General features: G+C 41.8%; 1 protein-coding gene across 4 annotated transcripts; it reads right to left on the reverse strand.

Annotated features, from left to right (window-relative positions):
• Positions 1-18,778: 18,778 nt before the first annotated feature.
• On the reverse strand, positions 18,779-25,696 carry LOC133894727 (reticulon-like protein B21). Of its 4 annotated transcripts, none has more exons than XM_062334887.1 (14): positions 24,709-25,694; positions 24,580-24,615; positions 24,403-24,474; positions 24,241-24,306; positions 24,081-24,149; positions 23,904-23,969; positions 23,732-23,806; positions 23,490-23,592; positions 23,289-23,363; positions 23,033-23,183; positions 22,848-22,917; positions 22,434-22,499; positions 19,540-19,662; positions 18,779-19,239 (listed from the first exon to the last, which is right to left on the reverse strand). In XM_062334887.1, the coding sequence occupies exons 1-14, from the start codon at positions 25,343-25,345 to the stop codon at positions 18,971-18,973; spliced, it is 1,878 nt and encodes a 625-aa protein (XP_062190871.1). In that variant the 5' UTR covers positions 25,346-25,694; the 3' UTR covers positions 18,779-18,970. The 4 variants fall into 4 exon arrangements, 2 of the variants coding, with proteins under 2 accessions (XP_062190871.1, XP_062190872.1); XR_009905505.1 differs by having other exon boundaries at positions 19,209-19,239; positions 19,540-19,883; positions 24,709-25,696; XR_009905506.1 differs by lacking the exon at positions 18,779-19,239 and adding an exon at positions 19,759-19,883 and having other exon boundaries at positions 24,709-25,696.
• Between the last annotated feature and the right edge of the window lie 1,606 nt (positions 25,697-27,302).

The raw sequence follows: 27,302 nt of genomic DNA on the forward strand, positions 1-27,302 counted from the left end.
GGCGACGCCACTAGTGGGTATGTACCTGAGGCCTTTTTGGCAAATTCACCAGTAAGTTGGTGGGTTGATATAGGTGCTACAAGGCATATTTGTGCTGATCAGACATATTTTACTTCTCTCCAGGGCGCAGACTATGGATCTGTACTGATGGGGAACGGGGTCTCGGCAGCAGTGCATGGAGTAGGACAAGTGAGCCTGAAGCTGACTTACGGCAAGATTCTTGTCTTAAAGGACGTACTATTTGTGCTTGCCATGACCCGCAATCTACTCAGTGGATCGATGATGTGCCGACAAGGAATAAAGTTAGTCTTCGAGTCGAATAAAGTAGTGATGACCAGGTGTGGGTCGTTTGTAGGAAAAGGCTATGATTGCGGAGGCATGTTCCACATTTCTACTCTTGATAGCTCTGCAAACATTTTCTATTCTTCATATTCTAATAAGAACATTGATATTTGGCATTCTCGCTTGTGTCATGTTAATAATGAAGCAATTGTGCGTTTGAGCAAGATGGATCTTATTCCTTCATATAAGTATGATAAGAGCCATAAGTGCGAGGTGTGTGTGCAAGCAAAGCAACCCTGTAAACCGTTTCATACGGTCGAGGGGAGAAGCACCTCGCCACTTGAGCTGGTCCATTCTGATCTTTGTGAGATGAATGGAATATTAACCAAGGGTGGCAAGAGATACTTCTTTACTCTCATAGATGATGCCACTAGGTTCTGCTATATCTATTTGCTGAGAACAAAGGATGAAGCATTAGAATACTTTAAGATCTATAAGGCCGAGGTGGAAAACCAGCTGGGGAAGACAATAAAGAGACTGAGGTCTGACCGAGGTGGGGAATATATTCTCAGGGATTTCTCTGAATTCTGTGAAGAAAGTGGCATAATCCATGAATTTACGCCACCATACTCACCACAGGCCAACGGAGTAGCCGAAAGGAAGAACCGAACTATTTGTGACTTGGTCAACGCCTTGTTACAAAGTTCTGGTATGGCTAACTCTTGGTGGGGTGAGGCTGTTCTCACAGTTAACTATGTCCTGAACAGGGTCGCTCCTCGGAATTGCGAGGTAACCCCTTATGAAGGATGGAAAAGGAGGAAACCAAACCTGTCTTTTCTTCGCACCTGCGGCTGCTTAGCTAAAGTGCATGTTCCCCTACCGAAGAAAAGGAAACTAGGACCAAAGAATGTTGACTGTGTCTTCCTAGGGTATGCACACCAGAGCACTGCCTATAGATTCCTAGTGGTCCATTCTGAGGTCTCAAACATTGTCGTTAACACGATAATGGAGTCTTGGGATGCGACATTCTTTGAGCACATCTTTCCTTTGCGAGCGAATGAGACTGTTTCCCATGATCTTTTAAACAATGACCATGTTCCTTAGAGTGTTGATGACACGGTTCCTGATCTGGAACTTAGGAGGAGCAAGAGGCAAAGAACTGGCAAATCATTGGGAGATGATTTTGTCACATATGTCGTGGATGATGAACCACGAAACCTTTCAGAGGCATATGCTTCTCCAGAAGCGGAGTACTGGAAGGAAGCGATCCGCAGTGAGATGGATTCGATTATCACTAACGGAACCTAGGAGTTAGCAGACCTCCTAATTGACTACAAGCCGATCGGCTGCAAATGGATTTTCAAGAGAAAGCTCAGACCCAATGGTACCATAGAAAAGTACAAGGCCCGTTTAGTGGCTAAGGGTTTTACGCAAAAGGAAGGAGAAGACTATTTTGATACTTACTCTCCTGTGGCTAGATTACCCACTATCCGTGTGCTCTTGGCACTGGTAGCCTCGCATAATCTCATTGTGCATCAAATGGATGTCAAGACCGCTTTCCTAAATGGAGAGCTGGACGAGGAGATTTATATGCATCAGCCAGACGGATTTGTGGTAACAGGACAGGAGCATAAAGTATGCAGGTTAATCAAATCCTTATATGGTCTCAAACAGGCCCCCAAGCAATGGCATGACAAGTTTGATACTACACTGACTTCGGTCGAGTTCTGTATTAATGAAGTTGATAAGTGCGTGTACTATCGTTTTGGTGGGGGTCGAGGTGTTATCCTATGTTTATACGTGGATGACATATTGCTGTTTGGGACAAATCTGGAAATAATTAACCAGACAAAGTCTTTTCTATTTCAGAACTTCGATATGAAGGACCTGGGAGAAGCTGATGTAATCCTAAACATCAAGCTCATAAAGGGCGAGAATGGGATAACACTCAGTCAATCCCATTATGTGGACAAGGTGCTTACACGTTTTGGTATGATAGACTGTAAGCCTGTAGCCACGCCCTATGATCCAAATGCTAAGCTGAAGAAAAATGTAGGCCATGGAAAAGACCAGTTAAAGTATTCACAGGTGATAGGTTCCCTAATATACTTGGCCAGTGCAACTGGGCCTGACATCTCATATGCAGTGTGCAGGTTGAGTCGTTATACGTCCAACCCAGGAGATGATCATTGGATAGCACTGGAAAGGATTCTCAAGTATCTAAAGGGGACAAAGAACCTTGCGATTCACTATTCTGGCCATCCTGCAGTCATAGAGGGATTCAGTGATTCCAACTGGATCAGTGACTCGGATGATATGAAGGCTACGAGTGGATATGTTTTCACTCTAGCAGGCGGAGCAGTGTCTTGGAGGTTATCTAAGCAGACCATCCTTACTCGCTCCACGATGGAGGCTGAGCTAGTGGCGCTAGACTCAGCAGCTGTAGAAGCAGAATGGATTAGAGAACTCCTTTCTGATCTCCCGATATTGGATAAACCAATTCCGGCTGTTCTCACCTACTGCGATAACCAAACCGTTCTGGTTAAGGTGAAGAGTAGGAAGGACAATATGAAGTCTTCGAAGCACATAAAACGACGACTCAAGTCGCTCAGGCATGCATTAGAGACGGGTGTAATCGCGGTGGATTACATTCAGTCTGAAAGGAACCTTGCGGATTCTTTCACAAAAGGAATGGCTAGAACAGTCATTCAAGCGGCATCAAGAGGAATGGGATTACTACCCTATGATAAGATTCACATCGGCAGCAACCTACCCTAGGTGATCGGAGATCCCGTGAACTAGGCTCTGGGAAAACAAGCTGTGTGGATACAAGAGCAAATCAATCCCATTTGCTGTTGTGCTCTTCTGTAGGAGAGGGTGAGCTGCTTGCTCTTAATGAATTCAATGCCGGATGGCTTCAAATGTCGTCCTACAGGACATCTAGGAGAATTCACCTATGTGAGTGTGATTGTGTGGTCGCGATCACAGAGAAGCCGAGTACTTCTCTATGTGGCACTCATGAATCAAAGGTACTCGGACATGACCATAACGTCCAAACCGAGAACTAAAGGCTTAGCAGCCTAGTACGGGGTGTCGTGTGGGTGGAAGCTCTTACACCAAGATAAAGGATCAAGGTTTAGTCCTCCTCTGTCTGTTTGAGCTAATATCTATATGACTAAGTATTGTGTTCAAACCCGAAAGGTACACTTTACTCAACTCCTGTATATAAAACTGAACTTTACCAACATTAAAATTTGGTGGGGATTGCTGTACTTATTTGGAAATTTCAATGTGGTTTTGCTTCTATGGGCCGAATCACTGCTTATTACATCTTATTCCTGGTTCTGGGCAGCAAGTACTTTTGAATTCAGCAAATTGTGGAGTTTTTCAGCACTTAGTTGCCTGATATAGAATCCAGTGTATGTTCTGTCCCTTGTGCAGAAAGATTTTAACATTCCGGGATTAGTTTTGTGAAGGTTCAGTGTTGGCTATGGTCTGAATTCTGAGTTTCAGTAAAGATCCTTTTGAAGGCCATGTGCTGAATTATGATTTTCAGTAGAGTTATACTTGCTGTTATAGCCAGAAATTTGAGGAATACAGAGAATTGCAAATTAAGGTTGTCATCTAGTTGAGATCTTATAATTTAGCTTAATTAGTGATATGATTTAAAGATCAGCTTGGGAGCAAATCTTTATAGATTTTGGAGCCAGCTGATATGATTAGTCTGAGAGCCATATGATTATGTTCTCTAGTTTAATTCATATATATATTATGATTTATCTTCTCAGTGTTCATCATATGAAAGACATGTATTTTATTTTCTTGTCTTTGTTATTGTTGATCTACTGATTTTATTATCTTCTTAGAGGAATATGTATATATATGCTATTTATATCGCACATATTTCAACAGTAGAAGCTCCAAGCTACACTGCTCATTGATGAACATATATATACTGCTTAAAAATATTAGATAATTCTCCCGTCCACATTGAAAGAATTCTAGCAGATGGCACAATTCTTAACTTTCACATTCTTCCTCTGAAGGTGCAACATCTACTTATAGCATATCATCCAAGTTCAGAGTGCAATATTTTCACCGAACTGCTGTATTTGCACGCCACCCCAAACAGTGAAAAAAAAAATCATAAACCCCTCTCTACAACTAGGCTTGTAAAAAAAGCAAGAGGCAGAGTTAATCGAGGTCGACTTGATGTAGGCTCAGATTGTGCAAAACTAAAGTCCAGATGCACGCCCCAGGCCCAAGTTCATGACGGCCCCAATCCCAAACCGTTGAGGCCACGTGCTGGTCCAAAACTTACCCGGCAGCCGCCTCTCCGCCGCCTCTCCTAACCCCGCCGGCAGCAGAAGCAGCCCATGGCGCCGCAGCCGAAGCAGCTGGTGCTCGCCGCCTCCTCCGCGGACGCCGGAGTGGCCGCCTGGGACCTCCGCACCGGCGCGGAGGACATCCGCCTACGGCCCTGCGCCTCCCGCCCTCGCGCGCTCGCCTCGGTCGCCGACCGCTTCCTCGCCGCCGCTCAGGCCCCTCCCGCTGGCGGAAACTCCGCGACCATCCACTTCTACCACTGGGACAAGGTAAGCGCCCGCCGAGCAAACCCCGAACGGGGCCCTGGAACTCCGAACCCTGACCTGGGGTTTTAATTGCAGCCGCAGGTGGCCGTCAAGAGCTTCCCTGCCGAGCCGATCCGCGCGTTTATCGCTGATCCGGAGGGAAGCTACCTCATCGGTGGCGGTGGCAATGGCAACATGTTCTTGTGGGAGGTGAGGTCATTGTGGTTTCTTGGCGATGGGGTGAAACAGTTATTCGTACTGTTGGTTGCTAAGCCCCCTGTTGTTTGAGGGTGGTGTGAAATGTTAGCTCTGTCCTTGGTTAGTGATGAAGAGATGAGGTGAAGGGTGGCATCAAATGGTTGCTGGGTGGGGAGAGTGAGTGATTAATCAAAATTGAACTGGGGCTTGTGATCCTGTCGGTTTGACAAAAAATCAGTTATTTATCCTTTTTTATCAAAAATCCAGTTATTTATCTTACAAGTAAGTCTCGAGGGAACTAATCTGAGTGTACTTTTTTCATAGCTTATTGTGTGACTGTGCTTGATGGTGAAGGAATGTGCGTTTTAGGTGCTAAAATTTTGAACTTTTGGAATGGTCCAGCCTGATATTGCTGTGTTTTTTTTTTTGTCGAAACAGGTGCTTTTTGTGTTAATGTTTATTTGCAATTAAGTTGACATCTTCAAGTGTGTGTCTGTTCCATACGTTAAAGAACTTAGGTGTTTGATGCTAAAAGTGTAAACTAATACCTTAGAAGCTATGTTGCTCAAATATATGGCACTCACATTTATGCCAGTTCAAAGTTTCACGTTTAATGAAATGCCACCAGATGTTTTACCAACATGTGGCCTGGGACCAACATGTTGGTATCACACGGACGGCCTTAACTTCTTGGCTTCCAAAATTCAAATCGACCACCTGCGGCTGCAGGCTTGGGCTGCCGTTCCGTCCTCCATTGGTCCCTCGGTGACATCCATCGGTCTTGCACAAAGCTAGCATGAAGTGGCATTTGTTCAGTGGTCATGGCTACTCTTTGGGATCCTTGGAAGGAGCACAATGTACGCATTTTCCATCAAACTGAAAGACAGTCAAGTGTCCTTGTGATGTTGATTAAAGAGGAGTTGACCCTCTCATCTTCTTTAGGTGCAAAAAAATTAAGCCATGTAGCCCCTTAGCGCTTTCCCTAGTTGACTGCCTCGGCTTTGTACAGTTTTTTATTTTCTTTGATCATCGTTTTTGTATTCTACTACATTGAAATGGATGCAGTTCTCCTGCTTCCATTAAAAAAAACTTCTGGTATAACACCCAATGGCATTTTCCAAAACAACATGATGTGTTTTGTTTTATTTGAACATTGATGCTTTACAATTACTTCAGATTAATTTTACAATAGAATCCACGCTTTTCTTTCAAATTTGCATGAAATGTTTGGCTCCTTTTTACAATATTATGTTGTTGAGTATATCTTTCCTCTCTTTTTCTGTGTGTTATGTTCCTATTTGTTGGGTTCTGTTTGCAGTTTATTCTATGCATCTGATCCATACAGCGCCTTTGTGGTTAAAATTGAATATTGTCTATGCTATTTATTTTATCCATCGATCAACTCTTTGGTGCGTTGAAAATTAATCTACCTTACATGATGTTCATTTGGTGCTGTATAGGTGGCTAGTGGAGAGCTTCTCTACACATGGCTTGCACACTATCGTGCTGTTAGGTGCCTCGCCCTCTATGACTATTTGCTTGTCTCAGGATCAGAAGATGGGAGCATTAGAGTTTGGGATCTCATCACGTATGTAGTTTATTGCCTTAACATTGGGTGAACTATTTTTTGTATATTACCTAATTGGGTTTGGTTGTGTTGATTGCAGGGTGCTTGATGAGCAGTCAAGATTGGAGGCCAATACATCGTACTTGTATAACTTCAGTCAGCATGTGCTGCCGGTAACTGACATTGCTTGTTTCCTTGGAGGAATTGCTGTCTCATCTTCAGAGGATCGAACCTGTAAAGTGTGTATCCAACTTTACTTTGTCTTGAATTGAATGCTGTGCAGAAATGTAGTTATCCATTTGCTCCTATTTCTTGTTAGTCATCATTATTTACAGCTTTTACCTGTAGCACCTCTGGGCTAATTATATTTGTTCTTCCCCCCCCCCCCCCCAGATTTGGAGTTTATCTGAGGGTAGGATGCTAAGAAGCGTTTCATTTCCTGCTATTATTGATTCTGTGGCACTAGACCCAAGAAGTCATATTTTCTATGCTGGTGGTAGAGATGGAAAGATATATGTCACTACTATGGGTGTTAATGTCAGTTCTCATGGTAGTGATGAGTCGTCTATTCTTGGTGCTTTGGATGACCACAGGTTTGCCTGCTGACCTAGTTTTTCATCTGCAGTTCCTTCCTCTCCTGTACTGTAAACAAGTTCTCTTATGTCTTTTATGTTTATACTGGTTAGAAGTTCTCTCACGTATTTTATGTTTAAGCTATATGTTTCAATATTTGTCTTGATTTTTCTGTCATTTAGTTGAGCATTTTGCAGATTATGAGTTTAAAGATTTTTTTGTTTTTTTTTACCAAAGTGCAATTTGTTTGCTTACTTATTTGCAAATGTTGGCTTAGAAAACATTAGATCTGAACTTACTATTCCAACTAACAATTCTAAACAATTTGAAATAAACATGTCGGGAATGAAAATGCTAATCCACATCAAATATCAAGACTAGTAGTTATGCTCCGTGGCCAATTAGCTCGAATTTGTCAAGAGCTGTTGAATTGGCCATTGTACTGGCTTTGTCAAGAGCAGCGTTCTTATTTCTGTCAATATGGTGACAGTCAGTGTCAATTGGATTGTCATTGTACTGGCTCAGATCCTTCTCCATAAGGTAACATTAGATTCAGAAGGAATATTCTATTTACATTTGTAAACCACATATCACAGTTAATTCGATGAATCAATCATCTCGCTTGGTACCGTAGTACCACAGTTGTAGAACATGGATCAAAATGCTTGATTCAGTTGTCTTGAGACTTACCACTGGTTTATGGTATAAATGTTATAACAACAGCCAAATGCGAAGGTGGTTGAGGATAGGAGTGTTAAACAGTGAGACATTAACTCCAATTGAGTATCTCATTCCATAGCAATATAGGTATATGTAAAAAGCAGCATGGACCTCAAGAGCTAACCCTATAATAGAAGGCTTATTTGAGCTAACCCCAGAATAAAGGGCTTAAGGCTTAGGCTTATTTGGGCCAACCCAATACATTTACAGTATGTACCATGCTTGAAAGGGGCACCTGAAATTGAATGTGAAGTAGGGGTGGATATGAAGATGATTGGTAGGAGAATAGTTATGTGTTTTAGACTAGGGTCTTAAAGCTGTGTCAATGTCAATTTTAAACAGGAACCACCACAATTATTGGGATGGGTGTGGTTGGGTGGCCTTTTTCTTCCTTTGTTTTTGTGTTTTTTTCCGCGCGTTGGGTGGGGCGGGGGGGGGGGGGGGCTAGAAGGAATATGAGACTACTGTCGCGGAGTTCATTTTAGTCGTCCCTCTATTCTCTTTTACTTGTGCTTTAGGATATTGTCATGGTATCCAAAGCATATGTTTGACCCTTACTTTTGCTAATTATATGTTACCAAAGGATTATTTTAAATAATTAAATGTAATAGTATGAAGGTGCTTTTGATGATAAATCTGTCAATATCATTTCCATATGAAAAATATAAATTATTATTATTTTTGGATATAAACAGTCAAAGTTAGTGCTAGTTTGTTCTTCTATGGCTTATTTAAGACTTAAGAGTCTATCTTGGATATTAGAAATGATAAATATTTTACTGTGCCATGTGTTGTGCACTTATAGTTGATACTGTCGACACAAACATATAGTGTTTAGGTGTTCATGTAGTTGTTGGCATTACATTTGACAAGTTCCAAAAGATACAGAAGGGAAGTGCATGTTTTCTAATTCTTCTTTGTTAGCGCTTGACTCCTGCGGAACTCTGATAACAAGCTTAAAACAAAGCATTATTGTTTCTTTTTTGAGACACTAAGGCTCTATTTGGCACATCTTCTATTTGTGGATTCTAGAGGATTCTGCAGATGCTATGCCAAACGATAGGATCCTGTAGCAAATTATCAGTAAGCGGATTCTGATAATGAACTGCACAATCCGGAGAAGCAGAATCTGCTTTCACAGGATTCTCTAGGAAGCGGATTGTTGTGCCAAACAGGGCCTAATTTTGTATAGCGTTGAAAGTTCGGTGTCTCACTCTTGGGGCGGCTAATTAATGGATGTTATTCCTAGATTGGAGGGGAATCACTCAATATGCTGGTTACCTAACACAAAGATGGCAAAGATTTCTCCATTAGCTGAAAATGGGAAGGATTCATATTTAAATCGAGAAGTTCTTCTTGTTTACCCGGACCATTTTCTTTGGGATGAAAGCCCTATCATGTACTTTGGCACATTCCTATTGCTTACCCTTGAGAATATGGTCTCCACTCTCCAGACATGGAGTGCGATGCCTATCATAGTTATCTTGGCGCTTCGATTGGTTGCGGTGCTGATCAGACCATGCTTTGTATTAGCCTAATCAACACCTATAGTGTATAATTATTTGAGGCCCTATTTGTGACAGGTTTTTTTCTGAGGAGCTTTTCTGAGAAGCTGATGCCTGGAGAATCGGCTGGCTGGAAAAGCTGGCAGTTTGACAACCTTGATTTTTTTGAGGGAGACTGTCTGTCCTAAGTGTTTAATGACTGTTATGCCCATGAATCGTATGAACTTGTCTGTCATATGAATAATTGTATATATGATATTATTTTCATTAAATTTTTGTATTTAAACAAAAGCGCATTGTAATATGAATAATTTCATATAAAATTTAAAGTACAACAAAAACAAAGTTAATTTCCACTAAGTCCAACAAAATAGTAGTCAAGTGTAGTTTCAATGTTCATGGTAGCAAAGCGATGGCAATAGAATCGCCTAAGGAGCCCATGCCACTTTCATGTCTTACACTACCATCATTGAAGATATCTTGGGTACTTTGAGTGGCTGCATTCTCAACAACATAGTTTTCAAAATCTATACCATCTATGACGCTATCCCTAATCAAATAATGAAGAGCCATTACAACAATTATAATTTTCGATTGCTTCTCTATTGGATAGCTAGGCAAGTTTAAGAGAATACGCCATTTCATCTTTAGAATTCCAAAGCAACGCTTGACCACATTTTGGAGTGATGAATGTGCATGGTTGAACACCTCCTTCAATCCCATTGGGTGGTGACCATGTTGAAAATCATGTATAAATGCAAAAATTTATATTGAACCTGAATAGTCATTGGTAACATACAAAAATGAACAGCCAATAGTAGTTTACGGTCTGCACATCAACACCTAAAGGAGAAATACTATTGTTGGAACAAATAGCACAAATAATTGTCACACATTATCACTGAACTGCACATGGTATGTGCATGAAAAACTACTCCAGTCATCGCCGAGCTCTCCAAAGAAAACATGCTTCAATAGAGCGATCACCGAAAGTTGCATCTACTTCCATGGACACACCTTCATAGTTGTGATACAAACCTTTACGACTCTACACCAATGAACTTGTCCTCTTTGAATACACATGTAGCCTGCAACTTCTCATCTTAGCCTTCATCCTAGATGAGCTCAATTGATGAGCTTGTGATTCACGGGAGCTTGCAGCTAACTGGCAACAAACAAAATAATTTGGAGCTTTTGCCATTTGCATTGCATACAGACTGATAAGGAAATGCAAATAACAAATTGCGTACAACTGCTCTATTTCTTTTTCCTCAATGATTTTCTACCATCATCCAAGAATAAAATATAAGGTAAAACACAACTGAGATACCCACAACATAAAAGCAGGTTGCAGCAGGACCCTTTCAGATGAATCACAAAGTTACAATGGTGATGAATGCATACATGGTTTTGGAGAATGTATACATGAGACTAGACCGTCCAAGACAAATCGAGAACCGGGTGATTTCCGGTCCTTGAATCAAAACTTTTATAACATCTAGTTTCGATTTGTTTTCCCAAACACACAAATCAATCTTATTATACCTAGACCATAGTTATCAAGTCGTAAAGTCGAGTCGAGTCGCCATAGGGTCGACTAGTCGCAACTAGTCCACGACTAGTCTGGAGGTGGACTCTAGAGTCTGGACTCTAGATCGTGTATTTGCAGGCCTCACAGGTCACAATATAACAACAATTGCAAGACTTTTAGACAGCAGATAAAGATAAACATTAGGAGAATAGGAGTTTAGGACAGCATCACAGCACACAGCAGAATGCAGAATTGCAGATTAACGTAAGCATTGCTGTGACGGTTTAGTTGCTTAGGGTTATAATTTCTGAATTGGACTGGTGGGCTGGTAGCAACAAATGTGGGCTGAAAAAATGGGCCAAGGATAGCCCAATCGATCTCCAGTTGAATGCCCACTCGCAGCCAGTCGCCGCCCAGTCGACCGGTCGCTTGACTAGCCCTCCAAGTCGAGTCGAGGCCCTCTAGTCGAGCATGGGTACCGACTTGTCGATTAATCGACGATTAGTCGCGACTAATCGTTCGACTTAATAACAATGACCTAGATCCATCCAAATAACAGCATATAGTTTTGATTCACACACACACACACACAAATCCATGACTATCCATTTTTAATCAGATAAGGGAGAAAGGGGATGGAGAGTCACCTCTGCTTCCTGGCGTCTAGCAGGATGCGCGGTATACTAGGGTGGACGAGGAGGCGTCTGGGCAGCCGACGGCGTCCAGGCAGGGTTTGGTGTCAAGCAGCAATTGTGTCGGCTTCCGTTAGTGGAGGTGCGTCGAGGAGCCATCGGAGGGGCCGAGCGGCGAGGAAGGAGGGGGGCTCACCGAGAGAGTCGACGGAGGTGCAGGTGAGCAGCCGTTTAGTCGGAGCTGCCGCAGCTGGAGGTCTAGCCCTAATCACCCTCTCCCCTCATCTGATTTCTCTCAAGCGAACTGGCGTCGAATGGTTTTATATGAGTCTCTGGAGGGGGCGGACATTGAGGGGTAACTCAGTGGCATTTGCGGGTAATTACATCCAAACATCATGGGCTCTTCCATTGTTTCCCTCCGTGTTTGTCAGAATCTGGTTTGTGGCCGCTTTCGCGTTTCAGGCTATCGTCCACGTCGAAGGAAATCGTGTACGAGGGAAGCAGGACGAAAATCGCGCCGTTTGGCACCCTTCGGCGGTTTTTTTTTCACTGTAAGTTGGTTAGAAGTTGTCCCAAACAGGCCCGGAGAATAAAATGAGAGATATATTGGCCACTATACCACTTGTTCCCTACAACCATTTAAGCACTAATACTATCAGGCAATCCCCTCCACTCTCACTCCATTACCTCTACAGCCACCATTGGCTCATTCCCTCCCTCGAGCTCTCATGACGAGTGATATTGTTGTTGCTGTCATTCTCAAGTTGCTAATCATTCATACCTCTTCCCTGCCTCACCCTACCATACCATGGGTGCCTTTGATACCATGGCTCCACACCATGCTCGAGCTTGTTAGACAGGGCAGCACAAGTGTCATGGTACATGGTAGACCATCCTTAAGCTTAAGAAACGTGATCCTGTTGTTGACGATCATTTGCCTCATGGTCGGGCAGTGATCACTATTGCTGCAACAGAATTGGAAGGAGGCAATGGCAAGCTTAGGAAAGTAGCTGCATTAGCTTTGGCTTTGTTCTTTGTTGGTAATAATCTAGGAAATCTTTCTCTCTTTTTCTCAACCATTCTAGGCAATGGTCTATATTGTCCACCTCTAGCCGCCAAGATGCATAGCTGTCGACTAGGTGATTCATAGAGACTGCCGTGATAACTATGATGATTATCCATTCTGTAGAGATTCCTTTCAGGCATCTCATCTTGTAAACAGGGTTCTCTTCACATAGGCTAAACATCCAAATCTCCTAGTTCATCAACATTCGGAAAGGAAGCCATTGAACTAGTTCATCAACATCCTAGTTCATCAAATCTAGTAGTTTTTACACGAAGGTGCATTGCACCAACACTTAGCTTGATTATTTATCATTGTAGACCTTCGCCCCAACTCTTAGCTTCCTTGTCGATGGACTGGTACATGGTACATCGGCACTCCCTGATGCTGCAAGGACGACATTCTTTGGATGTCTGAGCACCAACTCTATTCATTTTGGCTTTTACCGAGGGGCACAATAGTTCGAATTCTATGAAAGAGTCATCGGTTCTATCAAATGACTTCTAAAAATAAATACCCTTCCATTTCTTTTTGGTTGCAGTTCTAGGAAAATATTTATCTAAATATTCAATGATTTAAATATAGAAATCTGGTTTCCTAAATTTCCTTTTTTTTATTTGATGCATACTAGCATTGTTTATTGCTTGTTGAGTGGATGATGTGGTGGTGGACTATAACGGTTTTGTCCATTACTTGAATTGGAGCAAGCATCAGTCAAAGATTAGGACGATTCAACTTCTATCTCCAATCTTGGTGGCATGTTGCAGGATTGCCAAATTGAGCATTGTCCAAGACTAGAGGACCGAAATTTCTTTCCATGTCCCACTTAACAACATATGGTAGGTTGATGGAATGGGCATATAATGTTCAATTTTTTTTTTCCGATCAACGCAGGAGAGCCGCGTGTCATTTCATTAAGAAATATACCAAATGTACAACACCACACACACTACACATCCAAAACGCAAACACTCTAGTCCAACAGATACATACGCGCCACACTTGAACAAAGGAAACGACCAAAGGGCAAGAACACCGACCCTAGAAAAGGGTCTGGAGGCCATGAGCCCCCAATTGTACGCCAAAGGCTCCCTCTACTATTTGCACTACCAAGGACACACTAGGGCTAGCATTGTGGAAAACACAGTTGTTTTAGTGTTTCCAAATCTCCCATGCCACTATTTGATCAATGTAACGACATCTGGTTGTGGAGATAGAGCCTGCAGGCCATTTTTTTGAAAAATAGTGAACCAAACTTCCCTCGCGACCACACACAAGATCAGTAGGTGGTTAATGGTTTCAGGGGCTTGATCACAAAGTGGGTATGCCACTCGATGTGGTAATCCCTGCTTTAACAACCTATCAGAAGTCCAACAACGATTGAGGACAACAAGCCATATGAAAAAATTTGCACCATAGAGGAACCCAAGACTTTCAAATCCTCTTCCATAGTGCGAATCTAATGGTCCCAACGAAGAATGCTCTGTAGGACAATCTGCTAGAGTAGATGCCAGAGCTTGAAAGCTTCCAAATACGTTGATCCTAGACATGTTGCTGAAGGTGTATGTTTTCTAGCATCTCTCACAATTGGAGGTATTCATTTTGGTGAACTTGAATGTGAAGACCTGCCCATGGTTTTGAAGGGTCTGTTTTTTCTTGCCACAACCATCTGATACGTAGTGCCCAACCCACAAGAGAAATCATGAATGCCCATTCCGCCATACTGGATAGGCTGTTGAACCCTTTGCCATGAGACCAAACAGTTACCGCCTATGGCATGTTCTTGCCCCTTCCAAAGAAACCCCCTTCTCTTATCAATTGCTTTGATTACCCATTTAGGAAGGTCCATTGCAATCATCAAATAGATTGGTGTAGCAGTGAGAACCACGCGTACCATCACTAGCCTGCTAGCTTTTGTCTTCAAAGAAGCTCTCCAACCTAGCAAGTAGTCTGCTACTTTATCAACTAGCGGTTGTAGTTCAGCGTTGGTGAGTTCCTTGACTGACAGGGGCAACCCAAGATAAGCACAAGGGAAGTGTTTCACCGCACTAACATAAGTGTTTTTGGGTGGAAGATCAGATATAAGAGTGAAATTTAGTGGATACAATGAATTTTCTTAATTTTAGAACCGAAGAAATAAAACTTGACAATCATGTCCTATAATTACATTGCAAAGGTATTATATTAATCGCTGACAATATTTTCCCAATATTGAGGCCTGCGGCTCAAGCATTGTAGGGGCAATAGGTGCCAAGATGGCTGCTTGCACGCATAAGCTCACCAAGGAAAGTCAAAGCGGGAACATCATTTGCTGACAAATATGACATTGGGTGGCCGAATGAGATACATAAGCTTAAGGTGGTATTTTGGAATCATGAAAGTTAAAATTCTGGATGCCCTTCAATTGATCTGGTAGATTTGTTGTGGGGCTGTTGTACATATGACCATTTGCTATCATACATTCATGTCTGTCACATGGGGTTTTTTGAAGTGTTTTGGTCATGGAAATCACTTTTTCAGTTTATCGTTTCTTGTATGTATCATAAAACTCCGTGAGTGAAGAGTTATTGACCACTTAAAAGATCATGGTCCTATATTTCATCTATTTCATCGGAAGCATGTACAAAGCGGAAAGGGTTGTCAGCTTTCACAATATTCCGTATCTTTGACATCCGCTTTATACCGATAAAAAAAAATCCACTTTATAGTTGAGCGAATAAAAAATTACATTGTGGGGAACCTCCCTGTTGTTTCTACTCACTAATAGTAAGCCACAACTAGGAATAATAGAAATTCAAAACCCTTCATTTAGTACAAGCACAAAAAAATAATATGAGAATAATCCAGCTTGGGATTAAGCTGGCAACATGGATATTCTGAACAGCCTTAGGGTAACTGTATCTTTTTTGACTGAATTGATAACTGTATCTTCACAAAATTATTTCCAGTGGCCCATAGAAGGAAAGGGATAATTCCAATTGTATCCTCGAAAGAGTTTAAATTTTCACATATTTTCTTACTAAAAATGGAATGCCATTTATATCCTGAGTTCCTGACAATCGCTGTTGATCAAATTATGGAAAATCATGTTTGCTTATTCCATACAACTATATAACAACCACGACTAACCTTTAACTAAAGTAGTCCCCTCATTCTGTTTCTGTGTTGCTGCACTGCTTAGAAAATGCAGTTCAGCTGGATATTGGGTTTGATGGAATGATTGGTGTGCATTATGATTAGTAATGTAAGTTAATGAATGCCTTTATCTAAAGGAATATGTTTGTAACTACTTGCTCTGTTTAGTTTTGAGTTTCTTTAATGTTAATTTTTTATTATTTGTGTGGCAAGATTTCTTGAATCGATCCTGGCAATTTGTTTAATTGATACAGCAAGGGAGTAACCAGCTTAGCATCGAGCACAGATGGACTTCTACTGGTGTCTGGATCAGAGGATGGTAATGTTCGGGTTTGGGATACTAGAAGTCAACAAGTGACCCGAAAATTCAAACACTCCCAAGGTTCCACTCTTTAACATTACATGAAAAAGGCTATTTCATGCTGAAAACCTTCTTTATTTTGAACTTGTACCCAATGTAGTGCGAGATTGCACATTCTTGTATGGGTTCATGTGAGTTGTGACATGCTGCATTGACTAGAAAGTAGAACTTCCCTCCCAGAGAAACATTCAAAGGCCAAAAGATGTTCCATTTGTTGCCTCTGTCGTTAGTTGTAGCCTGTAGGCCCAAACAGAATATATATTTAATACATTGGAAAGTTGAGGTTTGTGCACAATTTATGGTCCATTGTTCGGTGATACTTTACCTGGGTTGAATTGCATAGATCCATACCTCAAAGAACTTTCACTCTTTACAAAACCTTATAGTAGACAAAGAAATCAACTCTTAGCTTGAAGAACTCTTGTTTGAGACTTTTACAAAATCTTATAGTCAACAGAAAAAAAAACAACTCTCTGGGAAGTCTTGATTATAATTAAAACATGAACTTTGGACTGCTGAAGTTTGTCTCCATGGGTTCATACATGTAAGTTTCATGACTTATGGTAAAACTTTAGAGTGAATTGCACAAAACTATAAGTATTGTGCCATTTGCAACATAAAACTACAAGTATTGTGTCTAGTAACATAAAACTACAAGTATTGTGTGCCAATTTCACACAAAATCTGATTTAATTAGATTCATTCAAACAATGGTCTTATGTTTCTCCAAAAATCTTAGAACATTTTGTGCGTGTTCCATAATTCATGTGCAACCTATTTTAATTAGATTTACCTAAAAGCCTATATAGAATTTAAACTAAAATTCTCTAAAAATACTATTTTTATAACTCCTAACAATTGTTAGTAAAATAGAGGAACTCACTTTTTCACCATATACCTAGGACTGGAAATAATTTTAAAAATTAGTCCATCATATAAGAAGAAAATTAATGAATTTTAGATTTTTAAGATTTTATTTGAGACCATAATAATTGTTAGGTGTTATAAAAGTAGCCTTTTTTGAGAATTTTAGTTTAGATTCTACAGTCTTTTTTAGTGAATCCAATTAAAATGGGTTACACATGAATTATAGAACATGTACAAAAAGTTCTAGGATTTTTGGAGAAATATAAGACCATTTTTTGAGTGAATCTAATTAAAATCGGATTTTGTGTGAAATTGGTGCACAATACATATAGTTTTGTGTTACTAGGTACAATACTTGTATTACAAATGACATAATACTTTTTGTGCAATTCATTGAAAACTTTATTTAATCTTTACCATAAGCTTATATATTTGGAAAGCTAATGCTTAAACTATTCAATGCATTGCACTCACAATGTATCATTGTACTTTTTTGTATTTATTTTCTGAATCACGTTTTTTTTTTCTTTCCGAAAGTACATACTGTTGAGTGTTGGGATTTGGTGATATACCTGTTTGGCAGGTCCCGTAACCAATGTTCTGATACTAACACCAAAACGAGTAAATCTGCCTCCCCTACAACCATTACGTAAAGTTTGCTCAGCAAGTGGGGAAGTTGAACCACGGGCTGTAATTCTGCCACGGCCTGAGAATGATGTTCCTGTTGCTGGAAATTTAAGCTCTACTTTTCTGGAGTGCTGCTTAAATACACTTCAGGTTGGCTGATTTTATTTTGTCTGCCATTTGATGCTGTACTTTCATTTCCATGTTTCTTTCTATTTCATCTTATCATTCTGCTTTGGTCCAGAAGCATGGCGGTTCTTCCAGGTTACTTGACTCCGGGACAAGCACTCCATATGGCGCACCAAACCAACAGGGGACAGAATGGAGAAGGAGATACTTAGAGTTGCAGGATTTATTTGTGCATGAAGTTCTTGATCAAATGTCCTCGAGGGACACATGATACCACTAGCATGCAACTGGATATCATTTCTTGTCAATTAGGTTGGTAAGTTCATCATATTTTCACCTGCTTCTGTTTTTCAGCATAGTACTTTATCATAAAAGAATCTGATGATTTTAATTGTCTTTTAAACCCATTGCATTAGTTACAGTTTCAGTAGCTTATGGTTACATAATCAAGTTTTTCTTGCCATGCTGAGCTATTCGTCAGTTTCATACCAAGTGCAGAAGTATATTGCTCTTTTTATATTTGTTATCGCACTTTTGTTTCAGTCATGGAAATTTATGTTTTTTGACACGTTGTGCAGGAGCCTTTCTGCTATCAGTTGTAGCAAAAAAACTGAGCCTTGTGCTATCAATTGTTCAACTACAGAACTGGAAAGTCAATGCAAGTCACAGATGAGATCTTTGAAGTAATGAAACTGGTAGCCAAGAATATAAAAAAAAATCCTTAAATGGTGGGAAAAATAGTATAATTTGTGAAAATAGTATAATTCACAAATTGTCACGTGCTTGATGTCTTGATTATCATAATTATGTGTTTTTATGCTCTTATGAAGCAGCAGTACCAAGTAAACTTTCCGACATAATGCAGCCGAATTGGTAGATTCACTACAAAATTAGGCCAAACGTGAGGTTTTCACGGGATTCCTATGGGAATTATACTGCCTCATCTGTAAATCTGGCATTCCAAACAAGGCGTGCCAGTAATCATACGTTGGCCTTAAGGGCATTGAGACTTGTACGGTGTATCGGGACCATGCATGAACGTTGTGTATAGATTTGGGTCATTATTACCTGCCAATTCCTGAACATCCGAAGACACCCGGATCATGCCCGGTGTACACTACCCATCACACGATCACAACATTAAAAACTACACAAAGGGCAAAAGTAAAAAGGCGGAAAAGAAGGAAAAGCCAGCCTTTGAAATTCTACACGTCATCTCGGCTGAATGCCGCCCCTCACCCTCAGTCTCTCCCTCGCGAACTCGCCGGAGACTGGCGAGCAGACCGGTGCTCGCCTGTGCTGTGGCGCTGCAGCTCTGAATCCTTCCGTCTCGTCCTTGGGACTGGCCGTGCCAGCTTTCGCCGGAGGCTCCTCTCGTTGTGCGCCGACCATTGCTTCCTGGGCTCCCTCCACCGTGCTGCTCCAGCCGAAGTCCACCATGCGCTGCTGGTAGCACTTCATCGCCACCAACAACATGAACACTGCAACAGAGATGGCCAAAGATGCTCAGCATTCCTACGAAGAATGAAAACCTTTAATATATGAAAGAATCATGTTTCACTGGATTATACACTTATACTATAGAGTCTATTGCTAGCATTCTGAGTTATCCCTTCTCTGCAAAAAAATCAGCATCAAACTTTTTTCAAATCAAATTTTGTTCGCCTTTTTATGTACGGTACTTTTTTAAAAATTGGTTGTCGGTTGTTACCAGTTAAATTTGTAACGCTGGCCAGCGACCACTGAAACATTTTTCATTGGTAGGAGAATAAGATGATTACCAGCCCAGACACGAACAACTGTGGAGGAGACGTTCCAGACGAGGGTGAATACGGCCGCCACGACTGCCTTCTTGTGGGAGCATGACTCCCAGGCGTCCCTAAACCTCTCCAGCCAAAATCTGCCTGCATGCCGTGAAAATCAAGCAAAAATAAAGTTTTAAAACTGGTAGTATTACACAATCAGACGACAAAAAGATTATTTTTGAAAAACATAAGAACCAGGAATTATTCTTTGATATTCTTTTCGGACAAAATAAGAACCAGGAATTATGGTTGTCTGTCCTTCATGGGTAGTCAAGCGCGCCATATCATGTTCAACTCTTCCTGCTTGGTCTGGAGGATTCCTGGTGTTCTTTGCCCATCAGATGGAGCTAGACATTATGATTAAGAACAAGTGAAACCAGGGCCTAGTTTAAGTGCTAGTGCCCTGCCATCATGAAAAGAAAAGATACAGGGAACCAAGCATAAAGTTCACTGTATAGTTTCTTTATCTGAACTTTCTTTTTCATTTGGGGAAAGAAAAATAAAATTGGTGTTGCTGTTGGTCCACACTAGCATCAACACTTGGAGGAATGTTGGCAGTGTGTACTCAGCTGCATACGCTTTATGTTGTTGTTAACAGGAAACAATTTGGTAGCATCAAACAAATGAGAAGGAAACTTGAGGAAGGAACAAAGAACATGCAGCAGATTAAGGTTTTGGGTAACGAGAAGCTATCTACCAGCTACACGGGCGCCATGAGACTTGATGACTCAGATAGCTAGATCGTTAACTACTACTTGTGGTGGGATTAAAGGAATTCTCATCACAATCAACTTCATCATAGATCACATGATGCCTCCACTTTATTATGTTTCTAATTGGTACGGATGACACAAGGTTGCTTCAAAAATTATAAGTCAAAACGCAGCGCTAACTAAAGAATCGAAATGGCAGATATGGTAGCACTACAACATCATACATATTTAAAACATCTATGATCTTGTGTGGTTGTTAATGAAATGCAAGTTTAATTATCATGTCACGAGTGGGTTGGTGGGTTGTTGAACAAAATGTGGCCCCACAGATGGGAGGCCAGATCTAGGATGGGAAATATGTTTGGAGGTGAGTGATTCAAGTTCCAACAGGCCCAACACTACACATGCAGAAGGGCAAAGATAGGAAGCTTCAGTACTGACAGTACATATGCCTTGGGTGAAAGAATCCCAGAAGAAAAATATCTTAAGAGAGTCTAGGTAGCAGAGACAAGTTAACCTTAATTAACCACAAGATCTCTTAGGGACTATATATACTCTACAATGGGCAAGGCTTACTTTTGTACCATAAGCTTGTGTTTAAAACAGTGTTACCTAGACATGGAAATGGGTGTTGGAATCCGACTCGGATCAGGGTGTCAGATTCGGGAAAAAAATTTGGACATGGGTGTTCAAGTAACACTGGTTTAAATTTGGTTAAGAGAACGCTAAAGAGCTATCTATGGTCCAAGCATACAAGTCCAAGAGTAGGTTCACTAAGATGGGTAAAAAAATGATACCTTAGTGATGACATAGGACCCGACCCCTATTAGAACCTAACCATTATTGGAGTAAATATCTCTCCCAAGATTGGCTCTGCTGGATGTGTGAATGACACAACCCAGCACTTCCTTGAGATGTTGCTACTATTGTCCTATCCACCAAGAAAATGTTTCAAACTAACAAAGGTTTTGTCACTAAATTAGTCCTTAATGACACCACTGATGAGAATGAACACTGGTTGGAAAGATTATCTTACTTTTTGCCCCTCGAATATGAAAAGGAAAGGAAACAAGGAGGTGTGGGTCACTTCACTGGGGACAGCATCTATCGATTTCATACCGTTCGAGCTTGAGGGCTGAGGCACGCCCGTCAAATGACAATTAAGCCCTCCTTGACCACGTGACAGCTCGCCCGTGCAAAAGGTAGGAGGAATAACTGTGACCTCCGATGCAAAAGTTACCCCGGCAAATGTACTTTTCCTCGGATCTTAAGAAGAGACCGATTTACTTTTACCGTCAGTAACAATACCTAGGTCTAACTACGCTGTCATTCCTAGTTTACTACTAGCTAACCTAGGTTGAAGAATGCAATCAAGTCATGGTTCTCCTTGGAAAGGGGTAAGGATTAACTGTAAGTCAAATCATTCATCTTGTGTATAGTAATTACATTGTATAACATTGTCTGATTGTTTGTATATGTAGGCTATCAGTATATAGAAAATATTCTAATGGGGGTAACAGTTACATCTACCATCTTGGCCTGCTATTTACATGTTATTTTCATCCTAAGTTTTATGACACCTCTCAGCCTCTTGAACTAGATTTGGATCCATACTATTTGGTTGAATGCATATCATAACCTAAAAGAAGCAAAAGCAAGGAATCACCTTCAACTAAGGGATTGTTCAGAAGTCAGAACCAGGAACACAGATGTCGCCACTAGGACTAATCTGAACTGCACCCTAATCTACTGGCACTTGCTATATTAGAGTACTACCAGTGTCAGTGTTTACTCTTTTTTTTTTCAGTGTGTGCCATCCCGCCTACGTATGTGCCTAACTTTCATAAAATTCTGGCACCCTGCTCCACAGTTTACCTTGTTCATAATTCCCTAGCCACTACCTATGCACATGGTCAAGTGCTTTGGATCCAAAACCACAATTCTACAAACAAAGCAGCTATAGAGGCAAAAACAGGGTGCAAAATGCTAGTCGCTTACGAACGGGTCCAGCCAGTGCTGGAAATTCAGTGGGGTCCATTTTTAGGTGACTGGTTTCCGTGTCTGAGTGTTCTTGCTCATGTTATTTTTTTGGGTGTTATTAGCACCTTTGTTGTAGCGAAAATAAGAGATGAAAAATGGAGGGCTGTCTTCACTTACCATATCTTGCCAGCTGCGTGGAGTAAGAGGAGCAGACCTTCGGAATGATGAAGACCCCAAAGAACACTGCAAAAAAGGACCAGATAAAGGGCATAAAAAGTCAGTGACTGCAGTTGTTCTCCTGCACCTTTAGCTGTACATGTAAAGTTCCTGATGCTCCTGGTCCCAACATACATATGGACGGTTAAAGCTAGGTTTTACTTCATCATGACCGTAACAAACTTCTTTCTAGAAAAAATGTTGATGAAACCATGGAGCCGTTTCCCTTCAACTTTTACAGATGGCTATGCATGAGTTCAGAGCCTTCATTTTTTTAGTTTCTTGTTTAAATGAAGGAAGAGAAGAGGCTCTCAGAAAACAAAATAAAACAGAGGAGAGAGTGATACATCTATGGCTTGTTCCAGGGCTACTTACCCAGTTTGGCCAGGGTCCAGAGGGTGACAAAGTTGCCACATCGGGCCAGTGCAAACAGCAGTAGCGCCAGCTGCAGATCAGAGCACATGTGTTCCTTTGTCAGCTCAAATCCAGATACTAGCTAGTAGAGTGTTTTTTTTTTTGCCTAATATTCACAGGAACACACAATATCTTTCTTTTTTTACCTTCATGGTGGTTCCAGGCTCACCAGAGAAGAGAGACCTTAGATTCAGGAGCACCTCATTAATGTACGGCAGCACCAGCCTCAGCAGCCAGATGGCCTCCTCCTCCCCAACCAGGTAGCACCTCTCATCATCACAGTCCATATTTTCACTTCTGCATTTTTACACATAATGAGTTTTAATGGTTAATGACAAACAATTTACTTTGTATGCCTCTGTACATGTTTATGCAGGTAATTAAAGGAAATTAATTAGTTACCTATTCAGTATGGACTTGCTAAAGAACCTTAGGCCAAGGTAGATTAGGCCTGCATATGAAGCTGCTGTGATTGTGCTGCAGAATTCAGAAATTTAAAGTGAAGGTTAATTGTTGATTGCTGTCCCATATTTTTCTGTTAAGTCTTCTAAACTCCTGATAACTTCAGAGTGACAGTGCAGTAAATAATGAACAGTGACTTACTTGAAATTCAGGTCTTTGGCATAAGAGGAGGAGATCAGCAAGAAAGTTCCCAATCCAAACACAAGCGCAGACTTAGAAACATCTCTCCACATCACCAAATCCACTGGGGAAAAAAACAAGGGGAAAAAATGGAGAAGAACAATCAATCTCAAGTTCTTGAACTAACACATCAAAATGGTTGCGTTCTCAGGAAACAAAAAATATTTGTCAAATTGGTTATCTTCGAGGTAACTAAACATTACCAATATTCTGCATTCTTGCATGGCTTCTGCTGGGTGCAGATGGCTTATCCTGAATCTCCTCATACTCCTCCTCAACTTCAAGATAAGAAAAAAGAACTTCAGTTATTTAAAAAATAACAAAACAAGACGAAGACGACCAAGAACAAAGAACAAACAGGTAAATGCTACTCACCGGGAGGAGTGCTAACAGGCTCTTGCTTCTGAATTCGGCGACCGGTCGACGGCAAAGCTTTCTTCTCTGAATAAACCGAGGAAGTACATAACTGAAGTGGCCAAGAACATCAGGGAAGTGCTAAAATTGTATTCGAACTGATCTAATATTTTTCTTAAATTTTTGCATAAAAGTGACCTGGAAACAGTTTTGCCGGCTCTGCGTTCGTCATGCGGTGAACTATTATTGGTGTCGGCTTCTTCTCCACTGCATTTCGGGGGATTGGGGCAGTAGGTGGTGTGAGACAAAGACGGACCAGAATTATCATGAATTTCGCATCTGATGAAGAGGAACTTACCTGGAGGAGGGGTCATGGGCTCCGGATTCATTGCTCGGAGATCGATCGCGGAAGCTAATTTCTTCTCTGGACGATCCGAGAACACAAAATTAAGATCGAATTGGCAACTTTGATTGACTCCATCGCAGCCAAAAATGTAAATAAGTAAAAGTGATCGAAGACCTGGAGGCGGCTTCACTGGTCCCGGGTTAGCCGCTCTCTCTTCTTCCAACGATGGCGACGGCTTAATCCCTGCTACATTAACTCAAGGAGTGATGCAATTAGAGACAAGAACAACAACATGAAAGGGAAAAAGAGTGGAGGAGAAAAATGGGAAATTTGGCAGATGTTTTCTCTCACCTTTTGCTGGTGGCTCAAGATCTTGGTCGTCGTCCACTGCAAGATGGCACGGAATCAAGAGCACCGTCACATTAGCTCATCGAGAAACGAATCTGGCAACGACAGTGGGCGGAGCTATGAATTTCTTGCCTTGGTGCAGAGCTGTCTCGTCCTCGTCAATGGCCATGTGATCTTGATCTAGCATCTGCTTCTCCTCCTCCGTCTCCAGCTCCTCGCCTAACTCGTCCTCGTCGTCGTCTAATTCCTCTGCTTGTTGCACCATGTTCTTGGCTTCCTCCAATGGGGCCTTCGCCACCTCGATGACCACCACCTCCTTCACCTCGCCGCCCGCGGGCGCTACCTTCTTCTCCGGCGTGGTGAGCCTCGCCATGGCCCGCCTCGCGACCACCCCGGAGGTCGCCACAGCAGCCGCCGCCCCGGCGTCGGACCTCGATTTGCGCAGCTCCCCGATCGCGGTGACCGGCTCGGACGCTTTCCAATTCCTCCTCTTCTTCGCCGCCGCGTTGGCACCGCCGGCGCCGCCCTCGCTCTGGTTGCGGTGCAGGCGGCGGTACACCCGCATCCCTTCCTCGTCGGCCGGCTCGTCGCCAGCGCCGGCTCTGAAGACCTTGACGCCGCCCTTGACCTCGTCCATCCTCCTCCGCGCCTCCCACACCGACGCCGACCCCGCCCCCGATGCCGACGCGCCGACACCCCTCGTGGACTGCACCGACACACGCCTCCGTCCACCGGTAGTAGTACCACTGGCCGTGCTCCCCGGCTGCATTCTTGCAGCGATTCTTTTCTGCTCTGATCTTCCCTGGCGTCGTGCAGTTGTGCTCTGGGCTTGGTTGCTTGCGTTTGGAGGGTCCCCCTCCGTGTGCTCTGCTCTGGTGGTGCTCTGCTGACGGTCCCCTTCCAAATCCTTCCCTGCTCTGCTCCTGGCGCCAGCCTTTTGTGAATCTGGCGCCAGACTGAGTGGGCTACAATGAACAGGATGTTGAAAAGCTTTACCGTTGTGAATCTGAGGCTCCTTTCCTTTTGCTTTTTCCTTTTCCTTTGCGCTCTCTGTCTGTCTCTTTGCAGAGAGGAGGGTGGGGTAGGAAAGACAGTAGCTTTTGGTTTGATGGATGAGCAGAGCAGAGCAAGCTCCTCCTCTCTTCTGGTTTGGTGGCTGGTGGCATGGATCCGATTGTAGAGAATTTACTATAGCTAATTTTACTGAAGCATATAGTATCCATAAGAGCACAGCACTGATTATAGTGTAGTATGAGTACTATATCAGTACTCTATCACTACATCTTTCCTATATATTTTCAATCTAATGGCTCACATCATGGGTAAAATCACGGTAGAGTTTAGAGGATCCTAGTGCGCCGGCAGATCTACTAGGGACAGGTGTTACTTCGAGATCTTGGCTGGTTGGAGCCTCTAGCCCGCATAAAATAGGTGAAGGGGAAGTGGGGAGTTACACACTCACCTAAGATATGGAGAAACAGGGAGGGATGGGCAAGTGGTTGCGTTTTGTTTTCGTGCTCTGCGCGCTACATTCCACTCTCGACTCTCTCCTCTCGTGTGCGTTGCCGCCCCTCGGTGGTCGGCACGGTGGGTTACGGCGATCATCCGACTATACGAGTGTCATCTCTGGTGATAACAGTAAAAATACATTTTTGTAATAGAAAGATGCTTAGCACACACATCTTTTTCACAGATTTCACATTCAGTAATTGTTATAGTACATTAGATTTTCTTGTCCGTCAAAAATGATGTACATGTGTCTGTAGAACTGCATTTTTGTCTAATAATAGGCGTGTGGCTTTTACATAGTAGTGCATTTAACATTGAGTAATGTACCAGATATATACATTATATATGGTCAACGTGGCAGTTTTGGTTTTTTTTATATTTTTTAGGTAAGGTGGCTGATGTTCATATCAAGGGGTGTTATGAATCAATTTGGAATTCAGCACAGGCCCATAATCGTGGCTTATCCAAGTTTGGTGTACATCAACTGAGCTTGATAGGGTCGACATTCGTAGCAAGATATGGCCACATTCTAGACAGCTTATGATCCTAGGAAACTATAAGTTGTCTAGAAAAAACTTATGTCCGGCTATGGTCAGAAGCCTTTTCTATTTATATTGGTACTACAAAGCTGGAAAAGAGGCTTCTCAAGCTTCTCACCATCTTACCTGGTAGCTAAAATGTCCCTAAACTTCATCCTATTTAAAAAAAAATACCACTCACTATATATACAGAAAAACTCTCCCGTCTTGATCCAATCCCGCCCGCGCGTGCCCATCTCCTTCTAGAAAGCTCAGGCTTGTGCATAAACCAGCTTAAACTTAACTGTCCATAGGAGCTCCTATCTAAGAAAGCCTTGAGAAGCTCATGTCCTCTAAACGGTTTCTAAAGTTGAATTTATTGTCCGTAGAATGGTGAAAAGTACGTAAGATAAATTGGTGTAGTCTAAATTAACTACATGGTGTATTCTTACTTTGTTTCTCGTTTAATTGATAATATCATTATTTTAGACTGTTTTTTACGCGGTTTAGCATTAAAATAAGAATAGAAAATGCTACATTATGATAATTTTGAAGTGCCATATCAAATAAGGGGAAATTTGACTAGTTTTTTTTTCCAACAAAAGTGGTTACAAGGTATCAAGAGCATCACATGTTGTAGCCATTCACCCTCATCCTACAAAACTCGTAACAATAACATCATATATTTGGCCCATAGTA

This window comes from Phragmites australis, chromosome 16 (genome assembly GCF_958298935.1).
Source record: "Phragmites australis chromosome 16, lpPhrAust1.1, whole genome shotgun sequence".
Taxonomy (NCBI): Eukaryota; Viridiplantae; Streptophyta; class Magnoliopsida; order Poales; family Poaceae; genus Phragmites; species Phragmites australis.

Bases quoted from the DNA above. Each gene is read 5' to 3' on its own strand.
- LOC133894727 (XM_062334887.1), bottom strand. From the start codon at position 25,345: ATGCAGCCGGGGAGCACGGCCAGTGGTACTACTACCGGTGGACGGAGG. The intron at 24,616-24,708 runs GCAAGAAATTCA...GCCATCTTGCAG, and splicing joins CGAGACAGCTCTGCACCAAG to TGGACGACGACCAAGATCTT. The intron at 23,970-24,080 runs GTCACTTTTATG...CGGTTTATTCAG, and splicing joins GCCGGCAAAACTGTTTCCAG to AGAAGAAAGCTTTGCCGTCG.